At 33.0% G+C, this 21,856-nt stretch overlaps 1 protein-coding gene across 7 annotated transcripts in view; it reads left to right on the top strand.

Moving 5' to 3' along the window:
* LOC127933140 (inverted formin-2) overlaps positions 1-21,605 on the top strand; it is a 31,610-nt gene extending 10,005 nt beyond the window's left edge. For 2 of the 7 annotated variants that reach the window (XM_052529885.1, XM_052529884.1), the window contains exons 4-23: positions 548-707; positions 1,386-1,419; positions 1,490-1,631; positions 1,717-1,849; positions 2,698-3,384; positions 6,172-6,314; positions 7,378-7,439; positions 9,054-9,156; positions 9,953-10,038; positions 10,127-10,227; positions 10,765-10,835; positions 11,121-11,228; positions 12,906-12,976; positions 13,451-13,571; positions 13,655-13,819; positions 14,873-14,975; positions 16,166-16,315; positions 17,658-18,164; positions 19,219-19,272; positions 20,995-21,605. In XM_052529885.1, coding sequence (XP_052385845.1) covers positions 548-707; positions 1,386-1,419; positions 1,490-1,631; positions 1,717-1,849; positions 2,698-3,384; positions 6,172-6,314; positions 7,378-7,439; positions 9,054-9,156; positions 9,953-10,038; positions 10,127-10,227; positions 10,765-10,835; positions 11,121-11,228; positions 12,906-12,976; positions 13,451-13,571; positions 13,655-13,819; positions 14,873-14,975; positions 16,166-16,315; positions 17,658-18,164; positions 19,219-19,271 — 3,000 coding nt within the window. In that variant the 3' untranslated portion in view covers position 19,272; positions 20,995-21,605. Of the gene's footprint in view, positions 1-547; positions 708-1,385; positions 1,424-1,489; positions 1,632-1,716; positions 1,850-2,697; positions 3,385-6,171; positions 6,315-7,377; positions 7,440-9,053; positions 9,157-9,952; positions 10,039-10,126; positions 10,228-10,764; positions 10,836-11,120; positions 11,229-12,905; positions 12,977-13,450; positions 13,572-13,654; positions 13,820-14,872; positions 14,976-16,165; positions 16,316-17,657; positions 18,165-19,218; positions 19,273-20,994 lie in introns of those variants that run through there. The other 5 variants (XM_052529886.1, XM_052529887.1, XM_052529889.1 and 2 more) reach the window with 5 other exon arrangements.
* The last annotated feature ends 251 nt before the right edge of the window (positions 21,606-21,856 follow it).

Genomic DNA, 21,856 nt, shown 5'->3' with positions numbered 1-21,856 from the left:
GCTTGCTTTATTTATTTATTTTGTTATTGCACATTTTTTTTGTTCTATGGAGATTTCATTTTGGCTGTAATGTACTCATGAGATTTTAAGAAAAAGAATCTTTACGTTTACGTTCATGTTTCTGACCCCATCGGCAGATCTTTTTCTTGTTTTAAGCTTAAACAATTAAACAAGACTTTATATCTTCAGTCTTTTTGCCGCTTAAGTAAATGCATCTTGATTTAAGATTGTTTGTATTTGCACTAAGATAAAAATCCTAAGAAAATCATATTTCCAATGCGTGTGGATTATTTGTTTATATGTTAATCAAGGTAATGTAATGCATGCACAAAACATTGTATGCATGCATATTTTCAATCGGACAGTAATTTCCTTTTTAAGCCACATGCAAGTCTCAATACTAGGAAGTGATAGTTTTCTTCTGGAGCAATGATGTTAGCTTTAAGGAAAGTTTGAGGATAACCTTGTTAAAATGGAAAATAATATGGCTAATGTGAAGTTAGCATGACATGATGTGATGCGACACAGTACTGTGTTTGTCTAACAGTCTGTGAAGACGCAGCAGTATCGATTCAGTGTGATTATGAACGAACTCCAGTCGACTGATAACGTGCCTTACATGGTGACTCTTCTGAGCGTCATAAACGCCTTGATCTTCAGCGCCGACGACCTGCGCCAGAGAGACAAGATGCGCAAGGAGTTCATCGGTATGTGATGCTACATACAGAATACAGAATACTAGCGTAAAAGTTGAGTATGCCATTTAACACACAGCCCCTATTTCAAATACAGCTCTTGTAGATTGTAAGTTGCAGTAATAAAAAGTACAGAAAAAATGGTAAATCCTGTACATTGCACATTTTGATAAATTTTATAAATCTTCTGGGAATGCAACCTATTTTGTACAATATACATATTGCATACTGCAAAAACAGTATGAGTAGTATGCAAGTATGCTATTTAGAACACAGCCCTTTATTTCAAATACAGTCCTAGTACTGTGTATAGTGCACAGTGTACAATGAATGCTAGCTGATATTTATTAAAAATAGCATGTAAGTACACATCATGCAGTATGAAAAAAATAAACTATAAAAATATTTAAATGAAAACTGATTCAAAATTAACAAAAATCTTAATGATACTAAAATAAATGCTGAGTTGTGCACGATATACACATTGCATACTTCAGATCTAGTATGAGTAGTATGTGTAGCATGCAACTGCAAACAGAAGTGATCAAGTCTTAATTGTGTTCACCTGTTCATCACACCAGCACATGCCTCCGGTTTTGTGCTTTAACACAACGGATCTTTCCAACACAGAGCTCTAGATGGTTTTTTTTGTGTGTATTCATGGACTTTACGCTGATTTGTGTCCTCCAGGATTACAGCTGCTTCACCTGCTGCCGAAGTTGAGGTGAGTTTTGTGAAGCAGAAGTGCACGCTGAATAAATCTCAGTGTGCATCACAGTGCATGTGTGTTTTAGAGAAGAGGATGATGAAGACTTGATCATCCAGTGTGAGGCGTTTGAAGAGGCCATGGCTGAAGATGAGGACGAGCTCCTGAGGCTCTATGGAGGAATTGACATGAGCAACCATCAGGAAGTCTTCACATCTCTGTTTAACAAGGCAAGCGGTGCTCCTCTTACAGATCTGCGCTGTTTCTTTGACTGGTATGGTGTCTGGTAGCTTGAGCTGCGTCGTGTGTTTGCAGGTGAGCAGCTTCCCGTCGTCTCTTCAGCTGTTGTCCGTCTTGCAAGCGCTGCTGCTGCTGGGTCCCGAGCGAGCCGATATCTGGCAGGCGCTGGAGGCGCTCGCTAACAGAGCCGTACTGATTGCTCAGAGCTGTGAGTTTCTCTCGTCATGTGCCATGTGCATTATTCTCATGGAAATGTCTCCGTTTGGAAATTACTGAATGCATGTCATCTGGATTGATTGGTCTCTTCTGCTCACCAAGCCTGCATTTATTTTGATCAGAAATACAGCAGAAGCAGTAATATTCTGAAATGGTTTTACGATTTAAAATAACTGCTTTCTATGTGAATATCTATTAAACTGTAATTTATTTCTGTGATGCTCCGCTGTATTTTCAGCATCATTACTCCAGTCTACAGTGTCACATGATCTTCAGAAATCAGAATAATATGATTTTGCTCTTTCACTCATTTACGTATTTATTCACCTGCTTATTTATTAACTTAATTTACTTGCTTTATTTAATTATGCATTTAATTGCTTATGTGTTTTTTTACTTTACGTATTCGCTTATTTACACGTATTAATTTTCTTTAATATTTTTCATTTATATAGTTTTACATTTACCTGCTTATTTATTCACTTGCTTCTTAATTGGTTATTTAACTATTTACTTGGTAGGTAAATGCATATACATAATATATATTTATTTGCTCATTTGTTTACTTGCAGTGTACGTCTCATTGCTCATGTACTTGTTTGCTTACTAAAATAAATTGACTTTTAAATCTGCTTCCTTAAGTAAAAAAGCAAATAAATAAACAAGCAAATATTTACTTTTAATTGATCTACTTGTTTAATTGTATTTAGTCGCTTATGTACTTGTATAATTACTTATTTGATTATTTACTTTTATATCTTTTATTGTGTCTATGTATGTTTTCTTTTTCCTGTAATGCATTGATGAAATGTTTCTCTTTCTATTTCTTTGGGCTTTCAGCTGAGATGGACTCATCTGAGAAGATCATGCAGCGTCTCGTCTTCTCGAAGGAATCGTCCAAAGGCTCCTTTGAGGTCAACGGTTATGAGTCCAGAAAAAAGAATCAAGCCGTTCAGACGGAGACCAAAGACGAGAAACTGGAGTGTTCCTGCAGATCATCCAAAACCCAGGAACCTCCGATCAACTCCACAAAGACCGGACCTCCACCTCCTCCTCCACCTCCTTTCTCAGCAGTGCCTTTCAAAACAGGAGCTGGACCTCCTCCTGCACCTCCACCACCTCCTCCTTTACCAGGAGCACCAATGCCTCCTCCTCCGCCTCCTCTTCCAGGAATGTGTTCTGCACCTCCACCTCCACCTCCACCTTTACCTGGCATGGGTGCACCTCCTCCACCTCCACCTTTACCTGGCATGGGTGCACCTCCTCCACCTCCACCTTTACCTGGCATGGGTGCACCTCCTCCACCTCCACCTTTACCTGGCATGGGTGCACCTCCTCCTCCACCTTTACCTGGCATGGGTGCACCTCCTCCTCCACCACCTCCTCCAGGAGCAGGTGATGTGATCGTGGCCCGGACGTTTCATCCGGTTGGTCAGTGTTACTCCGCGCCGGCGAGGAGCGGTCCGTATCCCACTCTCAGGATGAAGAAACTCAACTGGCAGAAGCTGAACTCCAGAGCCGTCACCGGTGAGATCCGTGAGGAACGCTAGCGACTCCACGCTTTGATTCCCAGAGAACGCATGAGCTGAGAACATGCAGAGCTCTCTCTGTGCCAAATGCAGAAGAATGTAAATATGAAGTGTAATCGCCAGGCTTAATTTCGATAACCAAAGCTAAAATCATTATTTGAAAGAAAATAACATTAATAGAAATAAAAAAAAATTAAAAACGCATTATTTAGACATTTAAAAAATTAAAATATTAATATATAAAACTAAAATCTGATTCAAAATATTGACAAAAATAAAATGCAAAAATGATAAAAAATAACTTTAATAGAAATAAAATTTTTAAAAAAAAATAAAATTAAAACGCATTTAGAGATAAAAAAAAATTACAACATTAATATATAAAAATAAAATATAATTCAAAATATAAAAAATACAAAAATGCAGAAATTTTATTTCAGATAGTTGCAAGTATATAGACATTAAAAAAAAACTTTTATTAAAATAAAAATGAAAACCGAATTTAAAAATAAAATCTGATTCAAAATATAGATATTTAAAAAATATACAAATTAATAAAAGTGACTTGCATGACAAAATTACTAAACATTTAGCTTAAATTAAACCGAAAACAAAATTATAAAAATAAAATCTAATTTGAATATAAACAAAATGAAATATCAAGCATGTAAACCTTTAATTTCAGCTCATTGAAAAGGCAATGTTTCTTATTTTTGTTTAGCTTAAGTTAATGTACTAAAAGAACTTAACACTATAATTAAATGTCAAGTCACCTTTATTTCTATAGCGCTTTAAACAAATGGAGAAAAAAACCATGGAGAAACCAGGCTCAGTCTGGGGGCCAGTTCTCCTCTGGCAAGACGAAACCAGCAGTTAAATTCCAGTGCAGTGACCCTCCTATCTGGACACAGACTGGATCTGGTGGCTACGGTGACCTCAGTATAAGAGAGAAACAGACAAATATTAGCGTAGATGCCATTCTTCTAATGATGTAGCAAGTACATCGGGTGTTCCCGGTTCCGGTTTACCTAATTAATGCAGCCTAAAAATCCTTTAATGGATTTGGATATTAAAAGCATATTAGTATGTTATGTGTAAGCCAGGTTAAAGAGATGGGTCTTTAATCTAGATTTAAACTGCAAGAGTGTGTCTGCCTCCTGAACAATGTTAGGTAGGTTATTCCAGAGTTTAGGCGCCAAATAGGAAAATTGCCTGAGTTTTGAGAACGTAGAGGACGTAGAGGATTATAATGTTACAAGAGCTCATTCAAGTACTGTTTTCTCTAAGAAGGAATATAATTGTGAGAATACCACCTTTTCTAGTATCTTGGACAGAAAAGGGAGATTCGAGACTGGTCTATAATTAACTAGTTCTTTGGGGTCAAGTTGTGGTTTTTTGATGAGAGGCTTAATAACAGCCAGTTTGAAGGTTTTGGGGACATATCCTAATGACAATGAGGAATTAATAATGGTCAGAAGATGATCTATGACTTCTGGAAGCACCTCTTTTAGGAACTTATATGGTATAGGGTCTAACATACATGTTGTTGGTTTAGATGATTTAACAAGTTTATACAATTCTTCCTCTCCTATAGTAGAGAATGAGTGGAACTGTTCCTCAGGGGGTCTATAGTGCACTGTCTGATGTGATACTGTAGCTGACGGCTGAATGGTTGCAATTTTATCTCTAATAGTATCGATTGTAGAAGTAAAGTAGTTCATGAAGTCATTACTGTTGTGGTGTTGGGAAATGTCAACACTTGTTGAGGCTTTGTTTTTCATTAATTTTGCCACTATATTGAATAAATACCTGGGGTTGTGTTTTTTTTCTAAAAGAGGGTTTTTTAAAGCTTTTCTGTAGGATAGGTTACTTTCCCGCCAAGCAATACGAAATACCTCTAGTTTTGTTTTCCTCCAGCTGCGCTCGGGCTGGTCTCTTTAGGGTGCGAGTATGCTCATTATACCATGGTGTCAAACTGTTTTCCTTAACCTTCCTTAAGCGTAAAGGAGCAACTGTATTTAACATGCTAGAAAAGAGAGAGTCCATAGTTTATGTTACAAGTTGTTGTGAGGTTTTGGATATGCTAAGGAATTTGGATACATCAGGAAGATAGCTTAAAAAGCAGTCTTTTGTGGTGGAAGTGATGGTTCTTCCATACTTGGAACAAGAAGAAGAATTTACAGTTTTAGCTATATGAAGTTTTTACAAATCTAAATAATGCTCTGAGATATCATCACTTGGCTGAATAATTTCAACACTATCAACATCAATTCCATGTGACAGTATTAAATCTAGAGTATGATTTCGACAATGAGTAGGTCCTGAAACGTGTTGTCTAACACCAATAGAGTTCAGAATGTCTATAAATGCTGATCCCAATGCATCTTTTTCATTATCGACATGGATATTAAAATATGTAAACATTTGTTTGCAAAAACATAAAACGACAAAATTACTAAAACTTTTTACTGAAATTAATATGAATTTATAAAATATAAGAACTGTAGAAGTGTATCAGTGATACTAAAGTAACACTGCTAATGGCCAGATTTTTAATCAGTATAAAGCTTGATCAAGTTAGCTGCTTATTTTGGACGTTTATTATTTAGAGAAGACTGGCAAGAAAAATTATCAACAGTTTTTTTGTAACATTTATGATTTTATGATATGATTTATAACAGAACTATGATTCTCAGTGTTTGTTTAATCAGACTGGAAGTTATACTTTCTATCAGTGCATGCATTTTTGTGTGTAAATACAGTGTGTATGTGGGTTTTTTCATAGATGGTCCTTCAATGTGGGCATCAGTCTCGACCGATTCACCGGTGGAGCCCAATTACAGCAGCATCGAGCAGCTCTTCTGTCTGCCAGTGACTGAAGTTAAAGACAAGAGCCCAGCCACTTCACTCAAGAAAGAGCCCAAGGAGGTATGAGATATACATATAAAATAACAGATTACATTTCAACATTGAATTTAAGAGCATTCATGTAACTCAGAATCATGGCGCTCGCAACGGCAAGGTCATGGGTTTGATTCCCTAGAATGCATGAACTGATTTTCAAAGAGAAGAAAAAGCATCGAGCAGGAGTGAATTTTATAATTAGAAACGGATTAGATTGTGAAAAATAAGAAGGAATGATGACTAATGCTGAGAGTTGGAACAAGTTATTCATTATTTCAATTTAAGATTATAAAAACAAATGTATGCTTTTATAGCAAGGTTTGATTTAAAAAAGTTGATTGAGAGCTAATAATGTAAAACGATACAAATTAAAATAAAGGAAAAATAATTAATGATTTTTTTTTAAAACTTGAATAAAGCAAGAATATTTGCTTACTGAAATGTTTTAGTTGCTTGAAAGGTAATAATTAAATGTAAAATTAAAATATTTGTTTAAATATAAAAGTGTAAGTAAAATACAGTTCTTTGGGCATTTGTTGAAATAATACACAAGTTGATTAAAAGCTAATAATTAAATGCAAATTTAAAATGAAAATTATTTTAAAATTAAAAATCTAAAAACACATTTAAGAGATGATTAAAAGCTTCTAATTAAAATGTAAAATTCTAACTTTTAGCTTACATATTTAGTTTAAAATGTTAATTAAAAGCTTCGAATTTAAAAAGTTTTTTGAAAGTAATTCAAAACATTTTTTTTATTCAAATAAAACAAACTTACCGAAATATTAAAAATTTTTCATTAAAAGCTTCTAATTAAAAGATGTAAAATTAAAAAAAATTATTTTAATTAGATATTTTAAAATACTTTAAATATTTTTGTAATAAATAATTTTTACCTGCATGTTATGTGACCACTAACCAACACCAGAGACCATGGATGTGTTGGTAAATTATTGAAATTATTAACTTTAAAAGTAAATACTTAATTTATTCTTATATCCTACACAATACGAGCTGGTACATGTACAAAGAAAATGGGGTCAATTGAAGTTTCGATTAAACATGATTTTTTTTTCCTATTTCTCAGATTTCCTTCATTGACCCCAAGAAGAATCTGAACCTGAATATCTTTCTGAAGCAGTTCAAGTGGTAAGATTGCTTAACGTTTTGATTGCTTAATGTGTGTTTATGTGATATCTGTCAGGGTTCTGCAAGAAATGAAAACCCAGATGGAAAAAGATGCGGGTTTTTCTGTTGTTTTTTTTTTTGTTTTTTTTTTGCTAATGTATTTAACGTATAAACTATTTTGTGATCTTGCACCACCACCTCTTAAGCAATGTGTGAATTTCTGTAAGGACATTATCAGGCAGACTAGGTCATCAGTTAGAGGTGACTGTTTAACTAAATTTAAGAAAACTGTTTTTGGACAATCAGCTTTTTGTTAGTATTTTTAAAACCACTCTTAAAGTATGGCTAAAGGAAAATCAGTGATCACTGACTTGGATTTGTAATCTAATGTAGTTTGATGCGATTTTGTATGTGTTACATGTATTGTTTGTCACTTAATATTATAATTTTGTAACAATATCCTGCCCAGGAACTGCAGATGCTAATTAGCTTTATAGCTAACTCTGGCACAACACTGTTGTTGTGCGTTGTCCCTGTCCAAATAAACTAAACTAAACTAGGTAGGAACACCGGAAGCCAGTAGCTTGATGTTGATCTCAGATGTTGCACCAGTCTGGCTGCCAGGTTTTGGCTCTCAGAACCAAAGTCTAGATACTTGAGTGTACAAGAGCTGCTGCAAATCTGTAGGGGTCACTAGCCGGGGGACAGTGGAGACTGGACAGGACCAGACATGATAGCAAACAAGACGAGACTTGAGACAACACAAGACAGACAAAACTGATTAGAGTATTGGCCAAAGAGCAGTGTTAATTTCGTCAACGAAGACAAAGAAAATAAAAACAATTATTTGACTAAAACGAGACGTCGATCTAAAACTAATTTCTGACGATAAAAACTGACAAATTTTTTTTATAAGATGCTTTTTGCTACTGTTGAAGGGATAGTTCAGTCAAAAATTAAAATTGTCAATTTATTCAAGTTTTTCCAAATTCAATCCTTGGTTCAGATTTTTAATAAGCTTAATTGATTTGGTCTAAACGGAAAAGAACGAATGACTATTTTTGTTTGAAGACTACATATAAAATAACTACCAAAATGTTGATAACTGCAGTTTGACTAAAAGTAATCACTTTTTGTCAGCTAAAACTATGAAAGACTCAAGTGACTTAAAATGTGACTAAGCATTTTTCTCAATATAAGACTAAATCAGAAATGTCATAAAAGAAACTGGAACTACAAAAAGATAAAATACTAAATGGAAGGAGAATCTAAACAAGTCTAGAATGCACAAAATCAAAAACTAAAGCAAGACCGGTCTAGAGAAAACAAAATGGAAACAAGGATACAATATTGCTGGATAAAAGAGAAAATTCACTAGAGCAAGATCAAAGGACAACTTCCAAACAAAGAACAGGAAAATACCACAAAACGGACCAGCCCAGACACAAGGGAAAAGAACACAATATAAAGATGCAAAGCACATGAGGATCAGGTGGCAAACAGAGACAAAGCCATGTGCTCAGACACAAAACGAACAAAGAAACATTGAACAGAGAAAAGACAGGCCGTCAGGTCAGGATCCTGACGATATCGTGAAGAGATATTTGATTATTTGTTTGCTTTATTCCCAAACAGCTCAAATGAAGAGTTTGTGTCGATGGTGCAGAAAGGAGATTGTTCCAAATTTGACGTTGAGTCCCTGAAACAGCTTCTGAAACTCCTTCCGGAAAAACATGAGGTACTTCCCAATAAAATATGGGCATTTACAAGTATATCCTATTCATAGACCTTGATGCAAACGAAAACGAGGTTCAGAATCAATGTTTTCTGTCTTTTTGACATGCATGAGAGTAAATCTGCAGTCTATCCTTGTGATGACCCTGAGTCTCCTGATCCTATTGGAGCAGAGCGTGGATGATTTTGATTGTTTGTCACCCTGTTAATTGATCATTATTTTGAATATTTAAGAGTGTAATGTGTTATTTGGGGTAGGCACTCACTTTGGGCTAGTTCTCTCGAGAGTGGCTCTTTTCTAGTTCTTTCTTTTGGCATTTTCTCTTATTGTGTAGTAATTTTTAATTTGATAAAACAATTTTCTTTGAGACTTTGTTGTCGATCCCGCTTTAATGTTGCAAACTTAATTCATAATATAAAATTTTGTATCCCGGACGAGCCCCCCATTTTACAATCCACTCATACAAGATTGCAACATAAAAGAGGGATCAGACAACCAAGTCTAATCAAAGCAAAGTGTTTTATTAAACTATTCCAACAATTAATAGTGACTATAAACAGAAATCTATGGGTATTAAAGTGCAGTTTGCTTTGATTAGACCTTGTTGTCTGATCCCTCTTTAATATTGTAACCTTTAAATGAGCGGGTCGTCAAATAAAATTTCATATCCCGTACGAGCCCCCAATTTTAGCCAATCAACTAATCAAAATCTTCCACGCTCTGCTCCAATAGGATCAGGAGACTCGGAGTCGTAAATCTTGCTTTTGATCAGTTGAGTGTTTGCGTTTAACTTCTCCAGATTGACAACTTAAAGACCTTTCAAGGAGATTCAGACAAACTGGCCAGCGTGGATCACTTTTACCTCTTACTGCTGGCTGTACCCTGGTAAAGTGACATTAAATCCCATATTCATGTGTTGTTCTTCTAATACTGTAGGTGCATGAGTCAGTTAATAGTTTTTGTCTGTCATCAGTTACCAGCTGAGGATTGAATGCATGTTGCTGTGTGAGGAAGCAATGTCTGTGCTCGAAATCCTGAAGCCCAAGGTGGAGCTGGTGGAGACGGCCTGTGAGAGTGAGTACAAACTGACTGCTACGGTTTAAAACCATTTTGCTCTTAAACATTTTCAGCAGTACAAAGTGTAAAAGTGTTTAAATAAACGCCTTAGATTTGAAACATCCAGTTAGATTCTTGTACATATTGTTTACATGTGAGAATTTGCTTCAGAACAACTTTTATAATTCCCACATTATAAAACAAGGTTAAAATTAATTTGATACATTTTTTGTTTTATTTTTGTTTAATTGTCTTTGTATTTATAGTTTTGAAATATTTTGTTGTGTTTTACTTTTGTTTATAGCTTGTTTATCAAACAATTTTTTAATTTGTTTGTTTTTTGTTTTATTTATCCATGTTTTTTAGTTCATTAGTCTGTGTTTTTCGGTTTTATTTTGTTCTGTTTTATTTTATATATTTTAGTTTATTATGTATTCATTTCAGTTTTTCACACATTGTTTAATGCACAGTATTTCTTTGTACTTTTTTTTTTCAGAATTAATGAATAAATGCACAAAAAAAAAACGTTTTAATAACTATGTGTGTCGCCTGCAGATCTCAGGAAAAGTTCACTACTGCCAAGTTTCTGCAAATTAATCCTCGATGTTGGAAACTTTCTCAACTATGTAAGAATCTCAATTAATGAGTTTGATCTTCATCAAGGGTGTAGAGTTTTGTAGAGACGCTATAACATATCCTTACCAATATCCATCAACTAATATTGCTCTGTTTTTCCTGTTACTTTGAATTTATTCATACTAATGCTGATTTTAGATTTGTGTGGCTATGCATTAGTGAGACCCTGCATCTGATTAAGTTTGTTGGTCACCAGATCACCCTGAATACTTGCTCTGTTTTCTATGTTTGCTGTGTCTTAGTTCCTCATTTTGAGAACTTTTCCTTTTTGCCAGGGAAGCCACACCGGAAACGCTGAGGGATTCAAGATCAGTTCCCTGCTGAAACTCACTGAAACCAAAGCAAACAAGAGCCGCATCACGCTCTTACATCACATCCTGGAGGTATTGGGCCATTCTACAGCATTACAATAAACGTCAGAAATTTCAATAATTAATAAATATGAATATTATAAGGACTTTTTTTTTTACTTCTTAGAATTAGAAATGTCACTTTGTATATTATCATTAACTAAAATCTATGTAATAAAGTATTATTAATCAGAATAAAATAAACGTTAGCTCAATAAAATATTTTAAAACGTAGTTGGCTAGTAAAAATTTCTCATTTTTAATTAGTTTCAGTTGAAGTAGTCTCGCGTAGCCACTTGACCGCTTTCATTGGCCAAGGCCCGCCCATGAGTCCGTTTGACTGACATGTCAAACAACCAATCACAGTTCATTCGTTCACAGTAATGTTTCAAGGTGTGGAAATGTTATCACAATGTCACAACGCTGACGTATTTTAAAGATTATGCCGTGAACTTTAAATATTTCACATAATTTTGAAAATACAGCGTTTAGTTGATCCTGAGAAGCGCTCGTCATCACAGTTGTAAACATGGCATCTTTCATCTTTCGTAACGTGGTTTGGTGCCACGGTATCTTTGTGTGTGAACATTAAGGAACGCGACACGCACGTCGACTACGATGATGACTTCGACACTCCTGAAGCGTTTCCAATTTTGTGTCCCTTAAGCATCAGAGGTTTAGCCAATGCAGTGACATCTGAGACTAAGCTGAAGTACTACAATAACGAAAACTAAAACCATAAACTTTTTTTTATTATTTTATGTAAAATAAACAAGGGAACATTTCTCAATTGTTTAGTTTGTTGAAGAATTAGAATAATTAGAACTATATTAGTTGGTGTTGGTTTTATATTAGTAATTTCAGTGTAAATTCTTGTTTTGTCAGCATTTACTTTATTTTACCATATTGTTCCAGCCCTGTATGACTTCCTATCAGGAAATAAAGATGAAACCGAACCTCAGAATAATAAAATAAAATATATATTGATATTAAAATATTTTATTATTAATAGTACATTTTTATATCAAGTCATTTTCAAAGTCATTTAATGAAAATGTTTTTATTTAATATTAATATTTAAAATTATAGTTATATAAAAATAGTTGTTTTAACAAAAAAAATTATGCAACTTTTAATAGGCAATAGTCAATTTTGTTTTAAGTAAAAAAGTTAATATCAGTTAAGATTAAGTTGCTCTTAATATTAAAAATGTTTAATATTTAAAATATTAATATACAATTTTTAATAATTATATATATTTAAAAAAATAATTATATTATAAATTACAAATATTTTAATGCGCAGTAGTCATTTTTATTTAAAATGGTTTTGTTAATATAATTTTTTAAAATCACATTTAGTGTAATTGTTTTAATATGAAAATTTGAAATATATTTTTATATTAAAATATTCTGCAATATTCTTTTTTTTTTTTTTTTTTTTTACTGTAACCTTTTTTTTTCCTTGTTGTTTTTTATAATCTCAGAGCATCTGTTGGATGGTGACTTATACTGTCAAGCTCGAAAAAGAAAAAAGCACCATAGATGTAGTTCCTATGACTCAAGCGCTTTCATTCCATGTTTTTTGATCGTTTTTGTGTCATCTATTTTAAGTGAGGTCAGAGTGACAGAGTGCGCTTTATTTTGGGGTGAATTATTCCAGTTAAACTGTGATTGGTGGTGAAAGTCTGTGGATCTCTCTGGTTTCCAGGAAGCTGAATTAAACCATCCAGAGCTGCTGAAGCTTCCAGACGACATCGAGGCCTGTGAGAAAGCAGCCGGGTAAAACAAAAAAATAAAACAAACCCACATTTTCTTTTCAGGATTCTTTGAATAGAAAGATCCAAAAATCATAATTTATCTGAAATAAAACGCTTTTTTAGCATTGTTAGCATCTACTGTTCAAAAGCTTGGAGTCTGTGGGTGGCTGGGATTATAGAAATTTATACTAATTTAGAAAGGATGCTTTAAATGGATCAAAAATCATTACAAAGAGTAATGATGCTGAAAATACAGCTGCGCATCAAAGAAATAAATTACAGTTTAAAATATGTTCAAATATTATGCAGTTAAAAGAATTTCAGAATATTATTGCAATTTTTACTTGCTTTTTAATGCTTTACCAGTTTTTCAGTCAAGCAGCTATGTGGATCTTTAACTAAAAAGTACCTTCAGTATCTGAGATTTAACACATGATACGATACGATACGATACTGTCACGATATTTTGCTAACTTATATTATCATCTTGTTTCAGTGTAAACCTGGACTCGATTCAAGCCGAAGCCAGTCATCTTCTGAAGAGACTGAGAGACGCGGAGAAGAAGGTGTCTTCGTCGCTCGAGGACGTCAAACAGCAGTTCTCCGGGCTCATCGAGGTACAAACGCGTGTTTAATCTGACGAGCGTTTCTCTTTCCAGCTGCGGTGTTGTTCTTGAATGTCCCTGTGGTGTTTGTGCAGAAGAACCTGACGACGTGTGCAGCTCTAGACGAGCGTTTCACTAACCTGGACAACAGGAAAGGTGATCTGGCTCAGTATCTGTGTGAAGACGTGTCTCAGCTCTCGCTCGACGAGCTCTTCAACAACATCAAAACCTTCCGCCAGCTCTTCCTCAAAGCGCTGAAGGTGCGTGAGCCGTCACTATACGCAGAATAAACTCCTTATATTGGGTTCATCGAGGTTTTTTAAACCCTCGACCTGACCTGAGAAGTGAGACGCATTAATAGTATAAAATAGCATTATATTAACCACTTTTTATTCATTTTAAAATCATTTAATATTAAGTAAAGTGGTTTTTTAATATTAAAAAAAGAATGTAAAAATATTTTCATATTAATAGTTTAGTTGCTTTTAATATCAAATTAATTTTTAATGACTCTTTAGTGTTTAAATGCTTTTAAATTAATAGTCTTAAAAAAATGTAAATATTAAAATGACTTATAATTGATACTAAAGTTGTTCTTAACACATTTGAAATTAGTTCGTTATTTTAATATTTATATTGATTAATAGTTAGTTTTAGTCACTTTAACAAAAACTGATAATTAATAATTTAATTTATATTAAAATAGTATTAAATAAATCATATTAAAATAAAAGTAGTATTAAATAAAAGTAATATTAAAATAACTATAGTTAATATGAAGTTGTTTATACTGTTAAAAATGTAATTAACTCTTTTTAAATAAACCAATATTAAAATAAGATTATATAATTAATATTAAAATTATACTTATTAAAGTTGTTTTTAATATTAAAACATTTTTTGGTTAATGTTTAAATTTTAATCGTTTTTAAAACGAAAAATATTTTAACTATTTAAAGTTTAATTTTAACAAAATATTTTTTCTAAGTTAATTTAAAAATATTTTATCCTAATTAAAAGTTGATATTAAAGTCATTTTAACACTTCGGCAGTATTTTTATTTCTTCCGGAAATAGAAAATCACATCATTATTCCATGCATTTTTATAATAAAATCGTATTAGAAAAGTGACATTTATATTAAAACTGAAAAAAAAATGTAAATGGGCATAATAAAATAAAATATAAAATTTTAATAAAAAAAAATTAAAATAAAAAATTCTAAAATTAAATAAAAACGATAATAGCATGTTATTAATAATGAAATGACACTGATGAGTGGTGTTCATGTGACAGAGGTCTGGTTTTCTGTAGGAAAACAAGATCCGTAAAGAACAAGCGGCTAAAGCGGAGAAAAGAAAGCAGCAGCTGGAGGAAGAAGAGTCCAAGAGACAGAAGGGAGAAGATGGAAAGATAAGTGAGTTCAAACAAACTATTCCTGTCCAGAACTTGGGTTTGTGTTCAGTTACTGAAGAAAACAGATGTTATATTCACTTCCAGTATTAGAAACCTGCTCTCATTCAGAAAAACATCTGCATCGGTGACCCATTCATTTATTTAATAGTTTATATTTAAGTCATTTTAATCATTTTAAAACTTTTGTAATAACAAAATATTAAATATAGTTAATATGAATTTTTTCAATTCAACTAATTTTAATATTACAATTATTTTCACAATCATTAAGTTCAATATTAAATAGTTTTTTAATTCATTAAAATAGTAGTTAATAGTTATGTTGAATTTATCCAAAAACTAATGTTTTGATTTAATATTACAGTTTTTCATATTTAATATGATGTCATATTTAATTAAAAACTAATGTTTTTAATATAAAGTTGTTAAAGCTAGTATTAAGTTGTTTTAAATAAAGGAATGGTGATTTTAAAGTAAGTTTTAATATTAAACAATTTAAAGTTTTTAATGAATTAGAGACCAATGTTTTAATATTACAATATTTAACCGTTAAGTAGCAGTTAAGTTGTTTTTAGTTCATTAAACTTAAAATTTTAATATTGATTAATCATTTAAAAAATGTTTTTAGTTTAACGTTTAAAGTCATATGTTTTATTTAATATTACAACAATAACTTAATATTAGTCATTTTAATTAAACTAATATTATATAAAGTTGTTTTTTAATATTATGATTTAATATTAAAATGTTTTTTAATTGATAAAATATAAAACTTAAGATTACAATATTTTAACATAGTTAAGTTTATAAATGTTTTACTAACTAAAAACTAAATTTTATTTATATTAAAATGTTTTGATTAATAAAACATTTCTATAAACTTAACTATTTTGTTTTTTATAACAGTTTTTTATAAAAGTATTTAAATTGATTTAATAACTATTATTTTGACTTATATTAAACGTAATATATAAATTTCATGTAATATTAAAAACTATTTAATATTAAAGTCATTTGAAAGTAATGTTGAGCTAATATTATGTTAACATAAAGTTGTTTTTAATATTATACAATTATTTAAATTTTAAGTAATTGTTAAATATTAAAAATTGTTAATATGATGTTGTATATTCACTCCCAGTGTTAGCAAGCACAGAATGCGGCTGGTTTTTGATATAAATCTGTTTTCAGTTCGTCGAGGCGCGCCTCCGCAGGACGACGGCTGCATCATCGATCATCTCCTGGCCGACATTCGCAAGGGTTTCCATCTGAGAAAGACTCGTCCCAGGTGCGAAAGGGAAACCCCTCCTAGTGAAATGCATAGAGATATGGGAGCGTCCGGTAAGAATATCAGCCCGTCCGGCTCTAAAGCGGCTCCAATGCTAAAGTCTCTGGCTCACGCTGCTCTCTGTAGAAAGAGCTTTTATTAAAGATCGGCGAGTTTCTGACTCCTTTAAAGCCGAAGCAGTGTTCGTGTCCAGTCTCTTTTGGGATTGGAGCCTGATTCCTCACATGCTGCTGCTGCTGCTCGACCAATCAGCTTCGCAGCTTCTGATTGGTTGTTCACACCGGTCTGAGCTGTCAATCACCTGCCAGTGATATAATACACTCTGTTGTTAGCAAGTGTGAACGGTACATACAAGCTGTAAATGGGTAGTTGACATTATTTTATTTTTTGATTTCTCCTGTAAATGTTGACTATTTTTTTTTATGTAATTCGATGATTTATTCAGCTTTATGTAGGGCTGCACAATTAATCACATTAGTGCTTTAAAACCCTGCCATTTTCAGTTTAGCATTTGAGAAATGAAGCCAAAAATGTCATTTTTATAGATAAATTACAATAAACTGTACGTTATTCTTACTTTATAATACATAGAGGTGCTGGTCATATAATTAGAATATCATCAAAAAGTTGATTTATTTCACTAATTCCATTCTAATTATATGACCAGCACCTGTTTTTTTTTTTTTTTAAAAGCCATTAAAAAGTATTTATAAATTAATTCGTTTATATTTTTCATCTTTGTTTAATAATAACTTGACATAACAATAATACTAATAATTTATTATAGAAAATTGTTGTTATAAAGAAAAAATGACATGTTTTTGAGAATTTAAAAAAAAGAAAACGTTCAATAATGAGACATTATTATTATTATTATTATAAAATATGATTATTATCATTATTGAACAATATTATCATATATATATATATATAATTTTGTATTGCAATGTAAAACAAATATAATTTGTATGTATAATATTTATTATTATTAATTTATAATTTGATAATTATATATATATATATATATATAAAACATAGTTTTGTTTTGTTTTTTTTTTATCCGAAACAAAAGCATTTTTTCCCTTCAGTTGTGCAGCTCAACCTACTTGCCTTCGTTAAATGTTTTTTAAATACTGCCCTATTTAAAGTAACTACATGCACAATTAAGAAAGAAAAATGTGGAAAATATTGTTAAAAATGAGAGCATGTCACACGCAGGACATTGATGTCAACTACCCAGACATGAGATCTAAAGCAACACAAGCAGAGTTTAACACTGAACTTAAACTTAAACATTGATCAACCCTCAAAAGAGCGCTGGCTTTGCTTCATGCTTCTTCTCCATCTGACCCACGCTTCTGCTCCTGAACAAACCCATCTCTTCTCGTCCTGAAGCAGGAAGTGCAAGGTCTGTCGGAGAAGAAGCTGGATCGTCTGCGGTCCACACATCTCCAGCGGCCGCGGTTTCTACTCCAGGAGATCTGGACAAAGACTGCGGCACCAGTCCCTGTGCTGAAGAGACCTCGGCGGGGAACGGGGAACCAGAGAGCCTTCCTTCAGACCGGAACCATGACATCCACCCTCCAGCCATCAGTCCAGCACAAAACCATCAGGAACCAGCCGACCCGTCACCCAGCTGCCTTACTGCGACCAACACAGAGCAGAATCACAACGGGAATAACATCAGGCCTGCAGACGGTCGCCTGAAGAACACGGACGAGACGCTTCGCTCGAGCAACACACACACAGACGACAACGAGTCGGCAGGAAAACCGCAGCCGTGTGATGTCATCGACGGAGTGATGTCACAAGCCACGCCCACTCCCACTGACAGCCCCGCCCCCTTGAAACCCGAGAGCAAAAAACATTTCTTACAAAGAAACAAAAAAGGCAGTAATGAAGGTAATCTATTTACATATCTAATAAAAGTCACGTTTTTCAGCATCGCATGTGTGTCTTTAACACATTTGGGTTTGCAAACCACAGTAAATGTTTTATTTATAAAGCTAATACTTATTATTAAAATATTACTTATTAATATTTTAATGTTTAACATTATAATGTTTAACAATATATCTGGAGAAACGCATTATAAGACCTGTCCGAGTCACATTTCATCCCAAAAATAAAACGAAAAAAGGAGTTTACATTTTTAATCACATTTATATAATTTTCTGTCACCGTAATTGGCGTTTATTTCTTCAGTCAGTCCGAAGCATTAAAAGTACTACATTTTAAATCTGTAAAAAAAAAAAAAAATATATATATATATATATATATATATATATATATATATATATATATATATATATATATATATATATATATATATATATATATATATATATATATATATATATATATATATGTGTATATGTGTGTGTGTAAAATACTATTATTTTTTCAAGTGTTTAATTATTATATACCCCCCCAGCCACATTCCTTTTACTGTAATGTTGAATTATTATTATTATAAAAGTATTATTACACAAGTTATACACACCCAAATGTATTTATTAATTCTTACATATTACAAATTATTATTATTTTTATTATTATTATTATTATTATTATTATTATTATTACTTTTTTTTTCCCAACCCACCCAAGTATATATTTTTATTTTTATTTTATTTTGTATTTTATTTTTAATCCATTCAAAATTTATTTATACAGTGAAACGTTGAAAAAAAAAAAAAATCCTCATTTTTGATTTTTAGATTTCTGGGTAGAATATGACCTGGACGTCTCATCGAGTTATTACACATAAATTAGTTGTGGTTTTCTTCCAGAAACATGTGTTTAGTAACACCGTTGATGTGTGTTGTGTGTATTGTATTAAACTCCTGACATCAGTGCATTAGCTCGGTCTCTGAGCCGAGGTCGTGTCTACAGAGACATCACATGAATGTCAGTCATGTCCTCAGCGTGTCTCTTTTTCTTTGACCCTCTGAAGAGGAGGGTAACAGAGGGAACGGACGCTCTAAAAAGGGATGTGTGTTGCAGTGAGGTAGGTTTAAATGAGAACTAACCGGACCGAGCAAGCCGCCGAATCGATCTCTAACCAGTCCTCTCTACTCACAGTCGTCCAGCTCTGTTTATTAACATCTGAACTCCTGGGGATCTGCCGTGGTTTGTTCTCGCCTAAACCTCCTCTCTTTCCTCGAGAGAGACTGTTGAATCATGTCTTAACATGTGATTTTGTCTTGTTTAAATCAGATTTATGTCTCGCTGATTCCATTTCTTTGTGTTAACAAAAAGATCTCCGCCTGTCTGCTGTTTTAACCAGCATCTCAATTATGAGAACCGTTGAGTTTGGCCTCTGTACGATTTTTTTTAATGCATTTACTGATCAAAAATACTGTAAAAATAGTGAAATATTATTATAACTTAATATAAAGGTTTTCTGTGTGAATCTGTGTTAAAGTGTAATTTATTTCTGTGATGCTCCGCTGTGTTTTCAGCATCATTCCTCCAGTCTTCAGTGTCACATGATCTTCAGAAATCAGAATAATCAGGTTATCAATGTTGAAAACGTTAATATTTTTGTTGAAAGCGATGCATTTTATTTTTCAGGATTTTAAGAAAGTTCAAAAGAACAGCATTAATGTGAAATGGAAGTCTTTTGTATCATTATAAGTGTCTTTACTCACACTTTTGATCAGTTCAATGCATCCTTGATGAGTAAAATAATCGTACTGACCCCAGACAGAAGAGTATATTAGTGTAAACAGATAAATATACCAGTGTGAATCACATTGAGCAGAGGTTTTGAGAATCCTGACGTGTGACCTTTGACCCGACGTGTTTCAGGGCTGTTGTCATGATTAATCAAGGCTTTAATCTGTCGGTCAGTGAAGAATGAAAGATAAACAAAGCAAATAGTTCAGGAAAGAGTCCAGATGTGCATCTGTCAGAATAAAGACTTCCAAGATTATCAAATAGTTTGTGTTTAATAGAGAACAGTTTATTCTGGACAGGAGAGTTTAAGAGGTAAAACTTGCATTTGCTAAATATCAGTCATGATATTAAAAAAAGAAGTGTATATGGATTCTTTTTTGAACTCTGAGAGTATAAGCTGATTTATTTGTTTCTGAATTCTTCAGCAATTAGACTTCAAGTGTTTCTAAAGATATGATTTCTTATGCTACTACTTTATAATTTAAAGGAACAGTTCACCAAAAAAAAAATGATTAAATAAAAATGTATTAATCCTTGGATCATCCAAGATGTCAGTTTGAGTGTTTCTTCATCAGGTTTATATAAATGTAACATTGCATCAGTGTCTCTGCAGTGAATGGGTGCCGTCAGAATGAGAGTCTGATAAAAACATCTCAATAATCCACAGCACTCCAGTCCATCAGTGAACATCTGGAGAAGACAAAACCTGAAACACATCCAGCATTAAGATGATTTTAACTCAAACACATAGAGTCTATAATCCAGAATAACACTTCCTCCAGTGAAAAAGTGTTCTGGTCTGAATCAGGAGAGAAATCTGCACTGATCAAGCAGTGTTTAAACAAATCTAAACTAATCTGTGAGAGACTAGACAACAGGAGATGCACTTTTTCACTGGAGGAAGTGTTGTTAAAGTTGCTGTGGATTATTGTGATGTTTTTATCAGACTCTCATTCTGACGGCACCCATTCACTGCATACTGTTACTTTAACAGTGTTCATCTTAAATCGATGAATCTTAAACTCTGATTTTTTTCCCCTTCATGTTGCAGGAAGCTCAAGGAAAAGAAGAACAAAGGGGAGAAGGAAAAGTTGAGTCTGTTCCTGCTGTGTTCCTGTTATTCGTCTGGATCTCAGAGGACCGGAGGAGATCTGAAGCGCTCTTTCGTCTGCAGAGGAGCCACTGACGGCGTTCTTTAAACAAATACACACGGTGTATTCGAGTTTGGCTTAAAGAAATGTGTTTTTAAATGCTAAATCTTTAGATTTGACCAAACTATTTTAAATTTTTGCACACTTGGAAGATACATTTATGACACACCAAATCTCTGTTTACATGAGAGAGGGTCAATAGAGGAGAGGAAAAATGGTCAATCATGAATTTTTGCTGTTTCTCAAAACCTTTGAACAGTCTGAAACCTTTAAGATGCATTGCTGTTAACTGTTTAATATTGCTCTGAATGTTAACTTTATATGTTATGAATATGCTTGGCATTAACCGGGAAAAGTATTACTTTATTATGATACCGGTTCTAAAATATTAGTGTAATAAAAATTATTGGATTACATTTGCGCTTGCAGTGGTTAAGCGAGACTGTCATATTGATGTCATTATGTATTTTCATTGAGAAAGTCTTTAAATAAAAATAAAAATGTGCAGTCAGCTCTAGTTCACATTCACTGGAATTTGAAATGCATTAGAATTTTAATTCTTGTTATTTCGTCATCAAGAACACGCCCTCCCTCAGCTGTAAGCTCCGCCTCCAAATGCACGCCAGCCAATCCCAAGCTCGCAATTCTGAACAAATAAAATGATTGACAGACTCATGGCGCTCTCCCGAATCTTCCGTTTCTGTTTACAGTCAGTTTAGAAGATGTCTTTAATATGTTTATGATTTAGAATGTATGTCAATG

This window comes from Carassius gibelio, chromosome A17 (genome assembly GCF_023724105.1).
Source record: "Carassius gibelio isolate Cgi1373 ecotype wild population from Czech Republic chromosome A17, carGib1.2-hapl.c, whole genome shotgun sequence".
NCBI classification, from domain to species: Eukaryota; Metazoa; Chordata; class Actinopteri; order Cypriniformes; family Cyprinidae; genus Carassius; species Carassius gibelio.
This window is presented reverse-complemented; position numbering and strand designations above follow the sequence as displayed.